The 12,655-nt window shown below is 36.4% G+C and overlaps 1 protein-coding gene across 2 annotated transcripts; it reads left to right on the top strand.

Moving 5' to 3' along the window:
• The first annotated feature begins 90 nt into the window (after window positions 1-90).
• LOC131795990 (solute carrier family 53 member 1) lies at window positions 91-12,605 on the top strand. Of its 2 annotated transcripts, XM_059113632.2 has the most exons (15): window positions 91-264; window positions 1,825-1,876; window positions 3,072-3,173; window positions 3,499-3,728; window positions 4,531-4,578; window positions 5,258-5,359; window positions 5,593-5,679; window positions 6,229-6,307; window positions 6,488-6,675; window positions 7,702-7,881; window positions 8,396-8,537; window positions 9,065-9,247; window positions 9,892-10,061; window positions 10,542-10,675; window positions 11,309-12,605. In XM_059113632.2, exons 1-15 carry the CDS (start codon window positions 196-198, stop codon window positions 11,601-11,603), a joined length of 2,061 nt encoding a protein of 686 aa, XP_058969615.1. In that variant the 5' UTR covers window positions 91-195; the 3' UTR covers window positions 11,604-12,605. The 2 variants fall into 2 exon arrangements, with proteins under 2 accessions (XP_058969615.1, XP_058969616.1); XM_059113633.2 differs by lacking the exon at window positions 4,531-4,578.
• The last annotated feature ends 50 nt before the right edge of the window (window positions 12,606-12,655 follow it).

Genomic DNA, 12,655 nt, shown 5'->3' with positions numbered 1-12,655 from the left:
AGTTTTCCTCATTTGATATTAAAACCGTGGAAACCTGGGAATGAATTTCCATGGCCGGAAAATACCGGAAACACTTCACATAGTCGGCCATCTTGAATTATGAGGGAGTTAAAGTTTATTTTTACATTTTGACGTCGAAATGGCCCTGAGCATTAAGAGGTCACCATGTGCAACTGATGACTTTGCTTGATACACATGAAGTTTACAGAGCATCTTGGTGCTCATATAACGCCGGAATGGCGAAGCCAATACATAAGATATGAGGTACAACTATTTCATTAATACCGTATTTTTTGATTGCTTCAAAGCTTTGCTTAGTTGAGAAATTTTTGTTATCTTACAGCCACGGTCATCATTTGTTTATCACAACTGTCTAAAGTCTAGTTCTAAAGTTCCGGTATAATTTAAAATAATGGATTTGGAGAACAATGATACGTGTATTGAGATTATCTTAAAGATAATTTACATGACTTTTGTTATGTTTTGTTGTTAGTAGCACAAGACTGAATCATTTGAATCATTCTTTATGCCCACATTAACAAAGGGATATTTTTCTTTGCCGACAACCTTGCCTAGTAGTGCATGCATAAATTTCCCTTAGACGATTGTAATTTTGTTTACCGGTGCAGAAATAATTTCAAATAAACAGGTTAGAATATCAACTGTTGATTACGTTACTTGTAAGCTTAAAAGTGTTTCGAATTTTACACACACAAAAAGACGTGAATTTGATGTGATTGTAGATGGTTCAATATTATATTCGGCTGAATAGTTTTTCTCTTTCATATTTTATTCCCTGTTACACCTTATCATGAACAGAAACAGAGAAATATCAAGATGTAAAACCTTCGTTAAATTCGGCTTTATTAGATCAGCACGTCATTTTGTGCTCAGTAATGAGCTAAAATTAGAAAATAAGTAGGGAATTTGCCTTAACCTGTCAACTTGCCTTTATATTTATGACTCTGATCTCACGGGTCTCTCTTACATTCTGAAGAAGTACTTCACACTTTTTATAAAGACCACAAATTTTAATCTGAGAAATATATTCGGATGTCTCACATATATATTAGTTACCAAGTAATTTGAAAAGAACTGTTTCCATTATTTTGTAAAAATCTAGAGAAACTTACATAATGAACAATATTTACGTACACAATAACAGAACATAGAAAAGAATATAGATAGAAGCAAAACTGAAACTATCAGTGTTAGCTGGGCATGTTAACTTGTTGACTGAGTTTTTCTTATTTGGTGCGCGCACCTTTCTTGAGTTTAAGCTGGGATTCATTGACTGCCTTCTTAACCATTTGACTCCTAAAGTGTATGAAGTTAAATAAATTTGTCATGAGCAAATAAGTGAGCAGAAAAGTCATTTTGAATGTAATGCATTAGATTGATTAGCTGAAGAAGTGCAGTTGTACAAATTCCTAACTGCATACTGAGAGAAATTTTCAATACTTGTACAGACATGTGGATGTCTCTTTGATGAAACATTATCCCTTCTATAAAAAAAATGTTAGATACACATGCATTTTTGGAATGATTTATTCATGGCAGTGTATTGTGTTCCAGAAGATTTCTAGTTTTATGGGAGCATGCATATTGCAATATGTCTATTCATAAGATAGTTTTAAGAAGTTGTTTAATGTGGTTATTGATAAGTGGGAGTTCTTAGTGATAATGTGAGAACTCAATAAACAAGTGGTCCCAGTTGGGTTCCAGTAGAGGGGGCTTACATTTCATCAGTTTCCTGTGGGGCTTCATGGGTTAACTAAAGTGAATTTGTTATTTTGGTGTTTCATTTTTTGTTCCAAATTTAAGCAACTTAAGGATGTACTTTATGGTGGACTGGAAAAGCTGCCCCAGAAGGATGGTAAGAATGCATTTGTGAGCCCATTAATGATATAATTATTATAACCATTACAATTTCCTCAAATGTGATTGGTGTATCAGCTGCTTTATATTTCACTAATCACTCTGTACAGTTATAATCGGATAGTGTAATTGGACAGTTGGCTGTAAATTTTTTACTGTAGACATTATCCCTGATGGAGATGTCTGTCCTAAATGTTTTTTTGTTGTTTTTTTTTTTCATTATAGTGGTTATGATTAATTGGTAACAGAACTTCGTTTCATCCAATTCTGCCGGTTAATCATAGGCGCGATTGACAAATTGGACTCCTGCTTCAAGGTCGTCTGATTTTGTTAATCACTCGTATGATTACAGACCAAATTGAACTCCACTGGGTCCTATTACCATTATTTATCAAAACTATAACAAAATAATATTCTCAAACTTGATTGGTTATCACCAGCCTGATTTGAGCACTAATAGGACAGTGAACTTGTCATGCTTGTTATTGGATGGTGTAATAGCACAGTTAAAGGGACAGTTAACATGTCATGCCTGTGTAAGTGGACAGAATGCTTCATTTGCATGTGCTGTTGTCTTGCATTTTATGATATTATGAAAATGTATAACCAATGTCCAGTTTCTAACTTGAATTTTGTTGTAGTTTTGATGAATTGGTAACAGGGCTTTGTGTTGTCCAATCCTGTCCATAATCATACTAGGGATTAAAAAATTGGTCTCCCTCTTCTCAGTTATCCAATTTTGTTAATCACTTGTATGATTACAGACCGAATTGGACTCGGCTTGCTCCTATTACCACTATCAATTGAATAACTTTTAATAATTTTGTGATTATAAAGCATGACCACAGGATGTAAACCCATGACCATCTCACTATGGTAGTGTAGCACTCTAACCAACTGGGCTATTAAATCAACCAAGGGCTCAAGTGATTATGGGTTTGCAATATACTCCATGAAAGTTTAATAATATTTTATGGCCAAAATTTGATACTCTTATACCACAAACTTAGTATTTTGTTATAAGAAGCATCATCAACTGTAGTTATAATAGTTGATGATTCTGTTAAGCCTGAGTTTCTTTCTTTGCTTTATTTTCCAAACAACTATAGTTGACAATTTTAAAGAAGTATTTGTTAAAATGTGTTGTGTTACAAAATATATTTACACTAATATTAAATGTCTTTTTTTTGCAGAAAATCCTGATTCAGTTGTACAGGGCCATTTTTCATCATTTGAAGAGCAGTGGTTTAGGTACTGTGATGAAGAACTAGAAAAAATTAATACATTCTTTGCAGGTAGGTACCTTCTTTATAGCATATTGTAGTGTCCCTGGATAAATATGTTGTAAAGAAATTATGGAATCATGAAATGATATTGTGGAGCAAACTTGAAAGTTGAAATGCTTCATACTCCTTGTACTTAGCAGTTTTTTAGTGGAAGGGACATTTTTCTCTACTTTGCTGACTTACATATGTAAGATCCTTTGGTAACCATTCCACCATACAGTCAAACAGTCTGATAACTGACTAGGTAGGGTTAATGTTGGGTTAGGGAAGGGGTAGGCACACAGCTGCTCAGATACTGACATACTGAACCAATTTTTGATATTTCCCTTTGAAGAGAAGATTGCTGAAGCTGGTCGTAAGTACACAGCTCTCAAAAATGAACTTCATATGGCTGGCTCTCTTAAAGTAGGACCTAGCCTCAGCACCTTGGCAACATCAAAAAAAGTGACACTTGCACCTGAACCCAGCAAAAAGGTCAAGGTCAAAAGAAAGAAGAAGGTCAATCATCTCAAGTTTGCCTTTGGGGAATTTTATCTTAGCTTAGTTCTTCTACAAAATTATCAGGTAAACATTTACACAAGAAACTACTTTTAACTCACAGTTTTGGGGTTCTGTGTAAGCTTTATGAACATTAGAAACTATGAACATTAGAAACTACTCAGGAAGTTATTATGAGGGCTTCATTTACTACAAGATAATTTTTTTTTTGGAAATAATTCTTTTACCCTATAACACCCAAGATCTGACTGTTAATCCTCCCTATTTCCAAGTAAATTAGTGTAAACTGGAGTTAGATCAAGGCAACAACTTCTACCTGTTAGTGATAAGTTTCAATGTTGTCATTACCCATTTACTTGATATTGTACAAAAAGACATTTAGATAATAAACAGATGTTATAGGGAGAAGTTACATGTCAACCACTAAGGTTTGAGAAGAAATCAAAGTTGTTTTTGACTATTTCTGCTACTTTGCCTATTTTTTTGTCCTTTCCATCCCTACTTACTCTTTTGAAAGCTGGTCAAAGCACAACACTCCAAGGTATTATGGTCTCATATTTTGTATGATCTCTTGACCCTGTTTGGTAAAATTATGTTTCAGTTAAACAATTATTGCAACTACCTAATTTCCTTTTTTAAGAGTTCATGGGTTTTCATTATCTTTTTTATTGTTTTATTATCTTTTATGGGTTGATTGATATTGTTCAAAAAGACATATGCTTACTGATTTGTGTTATATTTGACATTATGTTTTTTTTTTTGGTTTACTAACTAATGGGACACCTTTGAATAAGCTGAAGTGATGACACCAAAAGGTCACTAAGCACTTTGATCATGTTTGATAAGCATACTTTCATTCAACTTTCAGCAACTTAATTTTACTGGATTTAGGAAAATTCTCAAGAAACATGATAAGGTACTGAACATTCACTAGACTCTTCTCTTTGAAGAGCCTATAGGGCTACACACCAAAACATCTAATAAGATATATATTTTAATTAATAATATAATAGTATGTGTGTATATATACAAATATATATAAATATTTTAAGAGGAAAAAAGGACGCAACTACATTTACCCAACAAGCCTGTTTCGTGAATCGCTTCACTCTTCAGGGGTTTAATGAAAGAATATTCATGTGACTATCATGTATATACTAGGAAAATTTACATAATACACGGTAAACTTAAAAACTTTAAAGTTCAGCTGTTGTGTAGCAACGTTTTGTTTCTTTTTTTTTTAAGTTTTTAAGTTTACCGCATATTATGTAAATTTTCCTAGTAAATACACGATAGTCACATGAATATTCTTTCATTAAACCCCTGAAGAGTGAAGCGATTCACGAAACAGGCTTGTCGGGTAAATGTGGTTGCATCCTTTTTTCCTCTTAAAATATTTATTCCGCTCTGCCTCAACGTATTGAGCACTGTTCCACATGAAAATCGACTTGCAGACTCCCTATATATCTATCTATCTATCTATCCTATTTGAAGGTAATCAAATCAGAGAAAACAAGTGGATATATTTAGAGGCAAATCATTTATCCGTTTTCCTTGTCATTTCCTATTTTTTTTTTAACTTGTGTCATTTCTAGCTATTTGAAACTACTAATGGTGCTGAGTACAGGAAAGAAAAAGTGGAGGTGGCTGATTTCTTTGTTAATAAACATGTAGATGAGCTTATTCTAAACACTGAGGTGAGAGTTTGAGTACTTGTTGTATTATTCTCCTCAGAGCACTTAATTTAGCAGTCTCAAGAATATAAATTTTGCTGTGAGTGCTAAATACCTTTTTCAAGTGTCATTATGCATGGAAATGTTATTCCCATTATTAAAACTTTAAACAAGAGTTCTTTGTATTAAAAAATAACCTGGGTTTGGAGATCAAGTTCTGTCGAATTTGCTTATTTTGGTTTGCCATAAATTTTCAGGAATTATATATATCTGAACTTGAGGATGGAAACCGCTCTAAAGCCATGAACAGATTGAGAGTTCCTCCTTTGGCAGAGGAACTTAGGGTAAGTTATGTTACACACAACGCAATGTCCATTGTTGTGTTTGTGACTTTAAATGTATCTTAACTTTTTCTTGACTAAGACTCTATTACATTCTTGAAATTATGAAAAAGAGGAAATGATACAAATTGCTGTGCTAGCAAAACATCAGGTTTTGAAACAGGGGATAACTGTCAAAAGATGTAGTGGAACTGTTAGTGTGAGGATAGTCCTGAAAACAAGTGATATTGGTGAAAGTGATGAACCTTTCACAACCTGAGCAGAAGACATCATCAGAGTCAAGGTACTTGACACTGATGATGCCTTGCACTATGGTTGTGAGAACATGTCCTATACAATCAAGCATCAAAAGAGCAGTAAAAGGGAGATTTGTCATATTCTCAATGGTATTGTGATGTACCTTTTAACCATATTCCCATCCCCTCCAACTTAATTTGTCAGTCACTGAATCTACCCCATATTTGCTCTTTCTTTTATATTTTACCTGCTTAGACAAAGCTTTCATTAAGAGAGGAAATGACTGTTGTGGATCTCTTTTTTTACCTTCCCTAGCATGGAAACTGGGTTTCATTTCGAGTAGGATTCTTAGCTGGTCTCTTCCTGATGCTTATTTCCGTTGCTACAGTTACGGGTAAGAGTTCATAATGCAACTTTCAAGAGATGTAATACTCCCTATTACATACAGAGCGTTATATCAAATCAGGTTTACTTTTGACTCTTTCATTCAAAACCTTCCTTAAAAAATAAATTTTTAGGAGACGATTTCATGCAAAACTTTCCTGAAAAACTGTCTCGATATTGTTTTCTCCAGCTTTCTTTACAGATCACAGTGGAGAGTTTGACATTGCCATACGTATTTACCGCGGAGTTTTCCTATTTGTGTTAGTCACTTTTCTTTTGGCCGTGAATACCTGGGGCTGGCGCCAAGCTGGTGTTAATCACGTGCTCATATTTGAACTTGACCCACGTGACCACCTCAGTTACCAACATCTGTTAGAGGTAGAGTAAGCTTTCTGAAATCATTGCATTTCTGACGTCTGGCTCAAATCCTGTTCGACGCAAGCAATTTTGTGCCTTTACCCAATAGAACATCAAATCTCATTTACTCCTGTTAGGGATAGAGTAGTAAAAAGAGAACCCCAAGGCTTTTTAAAATAATTATGTTTCTGCCATGTCCCTGAAGCCCTTCTGGTCGACATAAACAAGTTTGTGAATAAAGGGGTAAGTTTCTAAAGAAACTGTGGTGCTGCGTCGGTGGGAGAGTATAGCAGGTAATTTAGTGTTAACAACTGGGTTGAAAACGTAAATTAGCCACCGTAAAGGGTAAAAAAGCTGACGTTTCGAGTGTTAGCCCTTCGTCATTAGCGATTAGCTAATCGCTAATTTACGTTTTCAACCCAATTGTTAACACTAAATTACCTGATAAACAAGTTTGTGGCTTGACCCACATAGAGCACTAACTGCCATCTACTCCACTTAAGAAACAATTGTTCGCTGTACTTTTCACAAAATTCTCACTTTTGCACGAAATTACTGAATTACAAAATAATCGAGTTAGTCAAAGGAATGTACTCTTTAAAAGGAGGAAGAAGAGTTAGGGGACAAAATAATCGCTCACAGACAATCTTAGTCAACCGCCGTTGCAATAAAAGGTGCTGGCAAATGCCATCCTGTTCAATTTATTTTCTTAGTTCTCAAGGATGGCGTCGCCCTGCGTTATTGTTGAGTTAGAGAACTGGGCCGGGTTGTTCAAAGCTGGGTTAAGATAACCCAGGGTTAGTGTGAAATCCGATTTCAGATCTAAAAGCTTTAAAAGAAAGTTCAATCGAATTCTTTTTGTCTAGAGTATGACTATTTGATGCTTTGAAAAGGACACTGAAAATTTTCCCAAAAAGGCTTTAGAGTAAAGGAATAAAGAAACCCAGATTAAAATCTAACCCTGGGTTAGCGCTAATCGGCCTTCGAACAACTGGGCCCTGATAATTGGCCCTTTCCTCTCACACAAACCGTTTCTTACCATTTCAGGTTGCGCTGTTGCTGGGTGTCCTGTGGGCCATCAGTCTTGTGGTGTTCATGTTTAGTCACAAGATAGGAATAGAATCCTTCTCTCCCAATTTGGTTCTAGTGTCGTTCCTATTCTTGTTCACGATCAATCCGTTCAAAATCTGCTATTACAAAGCACGCTTCTGGCTTCTTAGAGTTCTGGTGAGTTAAGGCAAATTTTTTTCATCGTTCAGAGTGCAAATGTAGCTTTATTCATTGGGAATTTAATCGAAGATTCCAGCTTTAATGTCAAGTTCATTCTCGCTCTTGTTCACTTCTCCTCTTTTGTTAGGTAATAAAGTGAGGGCTTGGGCTAGGGTTGGGAACATTTAGTTTGAAAGTTTTTCATAACTGATCGCATAAAGGTCGCGCCATGACACGTTAGGTCAAAGGTTTCCTATGAAGGTGCGACCTTTGCAGAGTTGCCAACGTCTGAAAACTAAAATCTAGGGACGTCTGATTACGGTTCACTTCCATACTCTCCAGCCACCTATAGATTTGTTAATTGGCCAATCGCTTCAGTCTATCCCCACAAACCAAAAGTCGCCAAATTGAGGCACGTGATTCAAAATCAAAATAAATTTACAAAAATACAGCATCCCTCGGAAAGGAAAACTTAACCCATTTTAATGGAGTTATCTGAATGGTAACATTTTATTATTTGTTCTCTTTAAAGTTTCGCATTTTTACTGCTCCTTTTCAACACGTGGGATTCGCCGATTTCTGGCTGGCAGATCAACTTAACAGTTTAGCTGTGGCACTTCTTGATTTCCAGTTCATTATTTGTTTCTACGCTCATGACTGGCACGTGACTAACTGTGAGTGTAGTTGTTATATAATATATTTTTGTATCTTGAAATGTCCACTCTTTCTCCAAAATAAATTTAATGTCAGTCCTCTTTTCAATGTCCCCAAAAGCTGGTCCAGTCATTCTAAAGGGCAACGATGAAAGCTATTTTTACAACTAATTGGCTAACGTCTTCACGGGCTCAATGCCTTACATCTGCTGAAGATCATTCCAGGTTCTTATTGAGTTATAAAGTGATATGGAGTATTTCTTTACCATTTGGATGGAGGTCTAGGAAATTCCAGGTTAATGACAATCCAGAATTTTTGTATTTTCTCTTCGTTATTTCTCGTGAGTTGACAGAGGCACTGAGGTCAAGGTGCTCCAGAACGCAACGCGGTAACCAAGCCTGTCCTTGAAAACGGAAGGTTGGTGGTGGAATTGAGCGTGCCCATAAAGAGGTTGCTAATTCTGGTACTCCTTCAAAGAGAAGCGCTTTGTTGTCCTTGTTTTATAACGAATTACTCCGCATATATGTGCATATATATTTTATTTCAGCGGAAGATATGATTTGTGATGGTACATTATATGGTATCCGTCCTCTCGTTGCCTGCCTACCTGCCTGGTTCCGTTTTGCTCAGTGCTTGAGGCGGTACAGGGACACCAAACACGCCTTTCCACATCTTGTTAACGCTGGCAAGTACTCCACATCATTCTTCGTGGTGGCGTTTTCTACGCTTGGTAAGGGCGTTTTTCTTCTTGTTGTGATGGGTATAAAATGTATTCTTTTTCGCTGACTTGCGGCTGCAAGCAGGGGCTTGAAGTATAAAGAGCACAGCTAGCGGAAATTCAATCAGAACTTAAAATATTGGCAGCTGTTACCGCTTAGTGGGTTAAGAGGCATCTGCGGGGAACGCTATCACCTGATGCAAAACAATCAACAAGAAATATGGGGTATGAAAAAGTCTTCTTACCCTGTGATTGATTCCTGCAACATGAAACGACCAGGATTATTGCTTCTCCTTCGGGATTGAATGCTAATCCATCAATCGTCGTCCACAGTGACTATCTCGTCTGGTTTTCTTGGCGGTTCACATTTTTACCTCGCGTGGAGAGTCAGTGGGAGTTTAGTGTGTGGCCAGGAACACAACACAATGAACCAGGCCTGATGTCGAGCCCGGATTATTTGATCCGGGTCAAGTCTGTAGAAAGTAAACACTGAACCACCGTGTCTCGGAATAATGAAGGAGGGTACAGCTACTTTCGTTGATCACGGAGATAAATCGTCTATTAAAGCAAAGAATGTGCATCTAAAGCAAAATAACGTGAATTTCGTGAGAGAGGTTTTTAGGTTGTGTATGATAGTAGATATTTTCTTTTCACAGCCAAATCAGACTCTGTTCGGTCTGATCATTTTTTCATGCTCTGGATCATTGCTGCTATTATCAGCACGTGTTACACCCTGACCTGGGACATCAAGATGGACTGGGGCCTACTAGATAAAAAGTCCGGCGAAAATATATTTCTTAGAGAGGAAACGGTTTATAGATCCAAGGTGAGTTGGAGATTTCTCGATTGGGTGTATGGATGCAGGATAGAACATCAGCAGCGATGGCTCCTTAACACGGACTGTAACCATTCACTTCAAAGATCTTGATTAAAATTCGTCCTTTCTTTTCTGTTAAAACACCATTTACTCGATGTATTTGTGATTCTCATCACCTGTTTTTTTCTGATAGCGTGGTGATATTGTTAGGAGAAATTACGTATTGGTCAATCATAGGGTGAAAGGGTGGAAAGAAACATGCTATAGACGTAGTAGGGATCGATGATAAACCGAAACGAATCTACTAAGACTGTTGTGATCCATGTCATTCAAGTTGTAACTACTTGATTCCAAGGTCTATATAATTGTTGCTGCTTTCTGAACAAGAAATGAAAGGAAGCATTGACACAGAAGAAACTTACATTGTACTTAGTAATCGGCTGAAGCCGATGGCAAGCATAAAATCTACTGTTTCGTTTTTCCTTTTAGGCATTTTACTACTTCGCTATGGTGGAGGACTTGATTTTCCGGTTGTTATGGACGCTAACAGTCTCTGTAGGAGAACTAGAAATATTTCATTCTGAGATTCTGAAGCTTATTTTATCAGTGTGCGAAGTATTTAGGTAAGTCAAATGGTAATTTTGTGCAAAATGAAACAAACAAATATCAATCCTGATTGATTGACTTTTTTCCCAACATCAAAGTTTGCCTGACTCTATTTTCCCCTTCCACCTTCCCATCATGCACTGTACACTTCACTCAACCGGCGTCCAATACTTCTTTCCCTTTCCCCAATGCTGCACTTTTACGTTATCCCTTTATAATCCATTGCCCACCTTTACTGCGTATGACTTAGTGCGTTAATGGCGCCGATGATTGACACACCACTATCATTTCCATATACCGGCTGTGGTGACTCATTGTTTTCCTCTTTTTCTATTTTCTTTCGGTAAATGAAGTGCAAACCACAGCATTACAAAAAACAACCAGTGGGTAAAGTTTTTGCGTGAAAATGTAACGCCATGTGTTATTGTAAGACGAATTTCCAGTTGCTGAAAGGAAACCTTGAAAGTAATACTTTGCGAGGATAGACAACGGGGTTGATGAACTGGAAAGGAACTAGGACCGTAAAGATGACGAATATTAATATGTATTTCTAATTAAAAATTAGAAAGATGAAAGGAGTTTTTTCAAAATTCACGAACAATGAAGTGTCTGCTTCAAGGCAGTGTTTTTCTCAAATTCCTATGTTTCAGGCGTTTTATTTGGAATTTCTTCCGTCTCGAGAACGAGCACTTGAACAACTGCGGTCAGTTTCGCGCGGTGCGTGACATTTCTGTTGTTCCCATGGAAACTGATGACCAGGCGTTCCTAGAACAAATGATGGACGACATGGATGGACTGGTTCCAACCAAAAGAACTGGTCAGCGGAGAAGGAAATCTTCCGTAATGACGAAGTCAATTAAGAAAATATCCTCAAAGACTGATGGGGTTGTTATAAAAAGAGACACTGAAGTAATTATTGAGAATGAAACAGTGACGAGCCTTTGATCATTGTTGAGAGTAGAGAAGGGGCACTTCATGTTATCTCAAAGGAGGGGATATTTAAAAATTGAAAATTATTGAAATTATTTTCTTAGTGATATATTTTTCGTTGCCTGGAGACAAGGCTAATTCTAATCAATAGTGCTTTGTGGTGGTTTTTGGAAGAGAGTTAAATCAAGCTAATCATAGCAATACTACAAGTCAGGTCAAGCGCCTGGAAAGATACAAGAATAAACTAAAAAGGAAACAAGGGTAGTTAAGTACGAGGAAAATTAACCCCTTCACTCCCAAGATCTCATAAGTAATTCTCCTTAATATCTGCCGTGCAATTTTTATGATGTAAGTATGGAAAATTTGGTATTGGAACAATAATCCCCAGATCAATTTTTTCATTCTTATCACCTTTCTGCTTGATATTGTGTCGATAATGTAAAGAGAGATTGTCTTGGTCGCTCGTGGGAGTTCAAGGGTTAACGATCGTTACGCATGATGAACAAGAATTATTTAAGGCAAATTTTTCATGATGATGTATAAACCGTGAAGCAGCTTCCATTACTACATGTTTTATGAATGTTCCCAATTCTGTCGAGTCCAATAAGCAACATGTATGGATTTCTAATTTATTATTATCAAATTATCTTTTTCTACGCCAGTAATTATAAATGCATGGAGCAGGCTCATTAAATTATGCATAAAGATAAAGGGATAATCGTGAAAAACTTACGCACCAAGGGAGACTAGTAAAAAGTTGGCTGTATGAGAGATTTATTTTAATCGTGATGATAAAATCCATTATTTGTCGTACGTTATACTGAAAAATTTCACAATCGCTTTTAATACAAATGTTATGTACATCATTGCCGTTCAGCAATGGATCAAGTTATCATTACATTCTTAAATGAGATTTAGGAACAAATTCGACACATTTGTGAATCAAAAAGGGCTGGAGATTGAGAGCGGTTTATTTTTAATCGGAGAAAATTAAAAAGCAAAAAAATTAATTCAGGATTTTAAGTGTGCGTTGTCATATTTCTTGTTTTTGGTGATTTGAAGAAAAA

This window comes from Pocillopora verrucosa, chromosome 4 (genome assembly GCF_036669915.1).
Source record: "Pocillopora verrucosa isolate sample1 chromosome 4, ASM3666991v2, whole genome shotgun sequence".
NCBI classification, from domain to species: domain Eukaryota; kingdom Metazoa; phylum Cnidaria; class Anthozoa; order Scleractinia; family Pocilloporidae; genus Pocillopora; species Pocillopora verrucosa.
This window is presented reverse-complemented; position numbering and strand designations above follow the sequence as displayed.

Excerpts from the sequence above, each read along its gene's own strand:
- LOC131795990 (XM_059113632.2), top strand. The coding sequence starts at position 196 with ATGAAGTTTACAGAGCATCTTGGTGCTCATATAACGCCGGAATGGCGA. Across the intron at positions 4,579-5,257 it reads TTCTCAAGAAACATGATAAG|CTATTTGAAACTACTAATGG; the intron begins GTACTGAACATT and ends TGTCATTTCTAG. Across the intron at positions 5,680-6,228 it reads CTTTGGCAGAGGAACTTAGG|CATGGAAACTGGGTTTCATT; the intron begins GTAAGTTATGTT and ends TACCTTCCCTAG.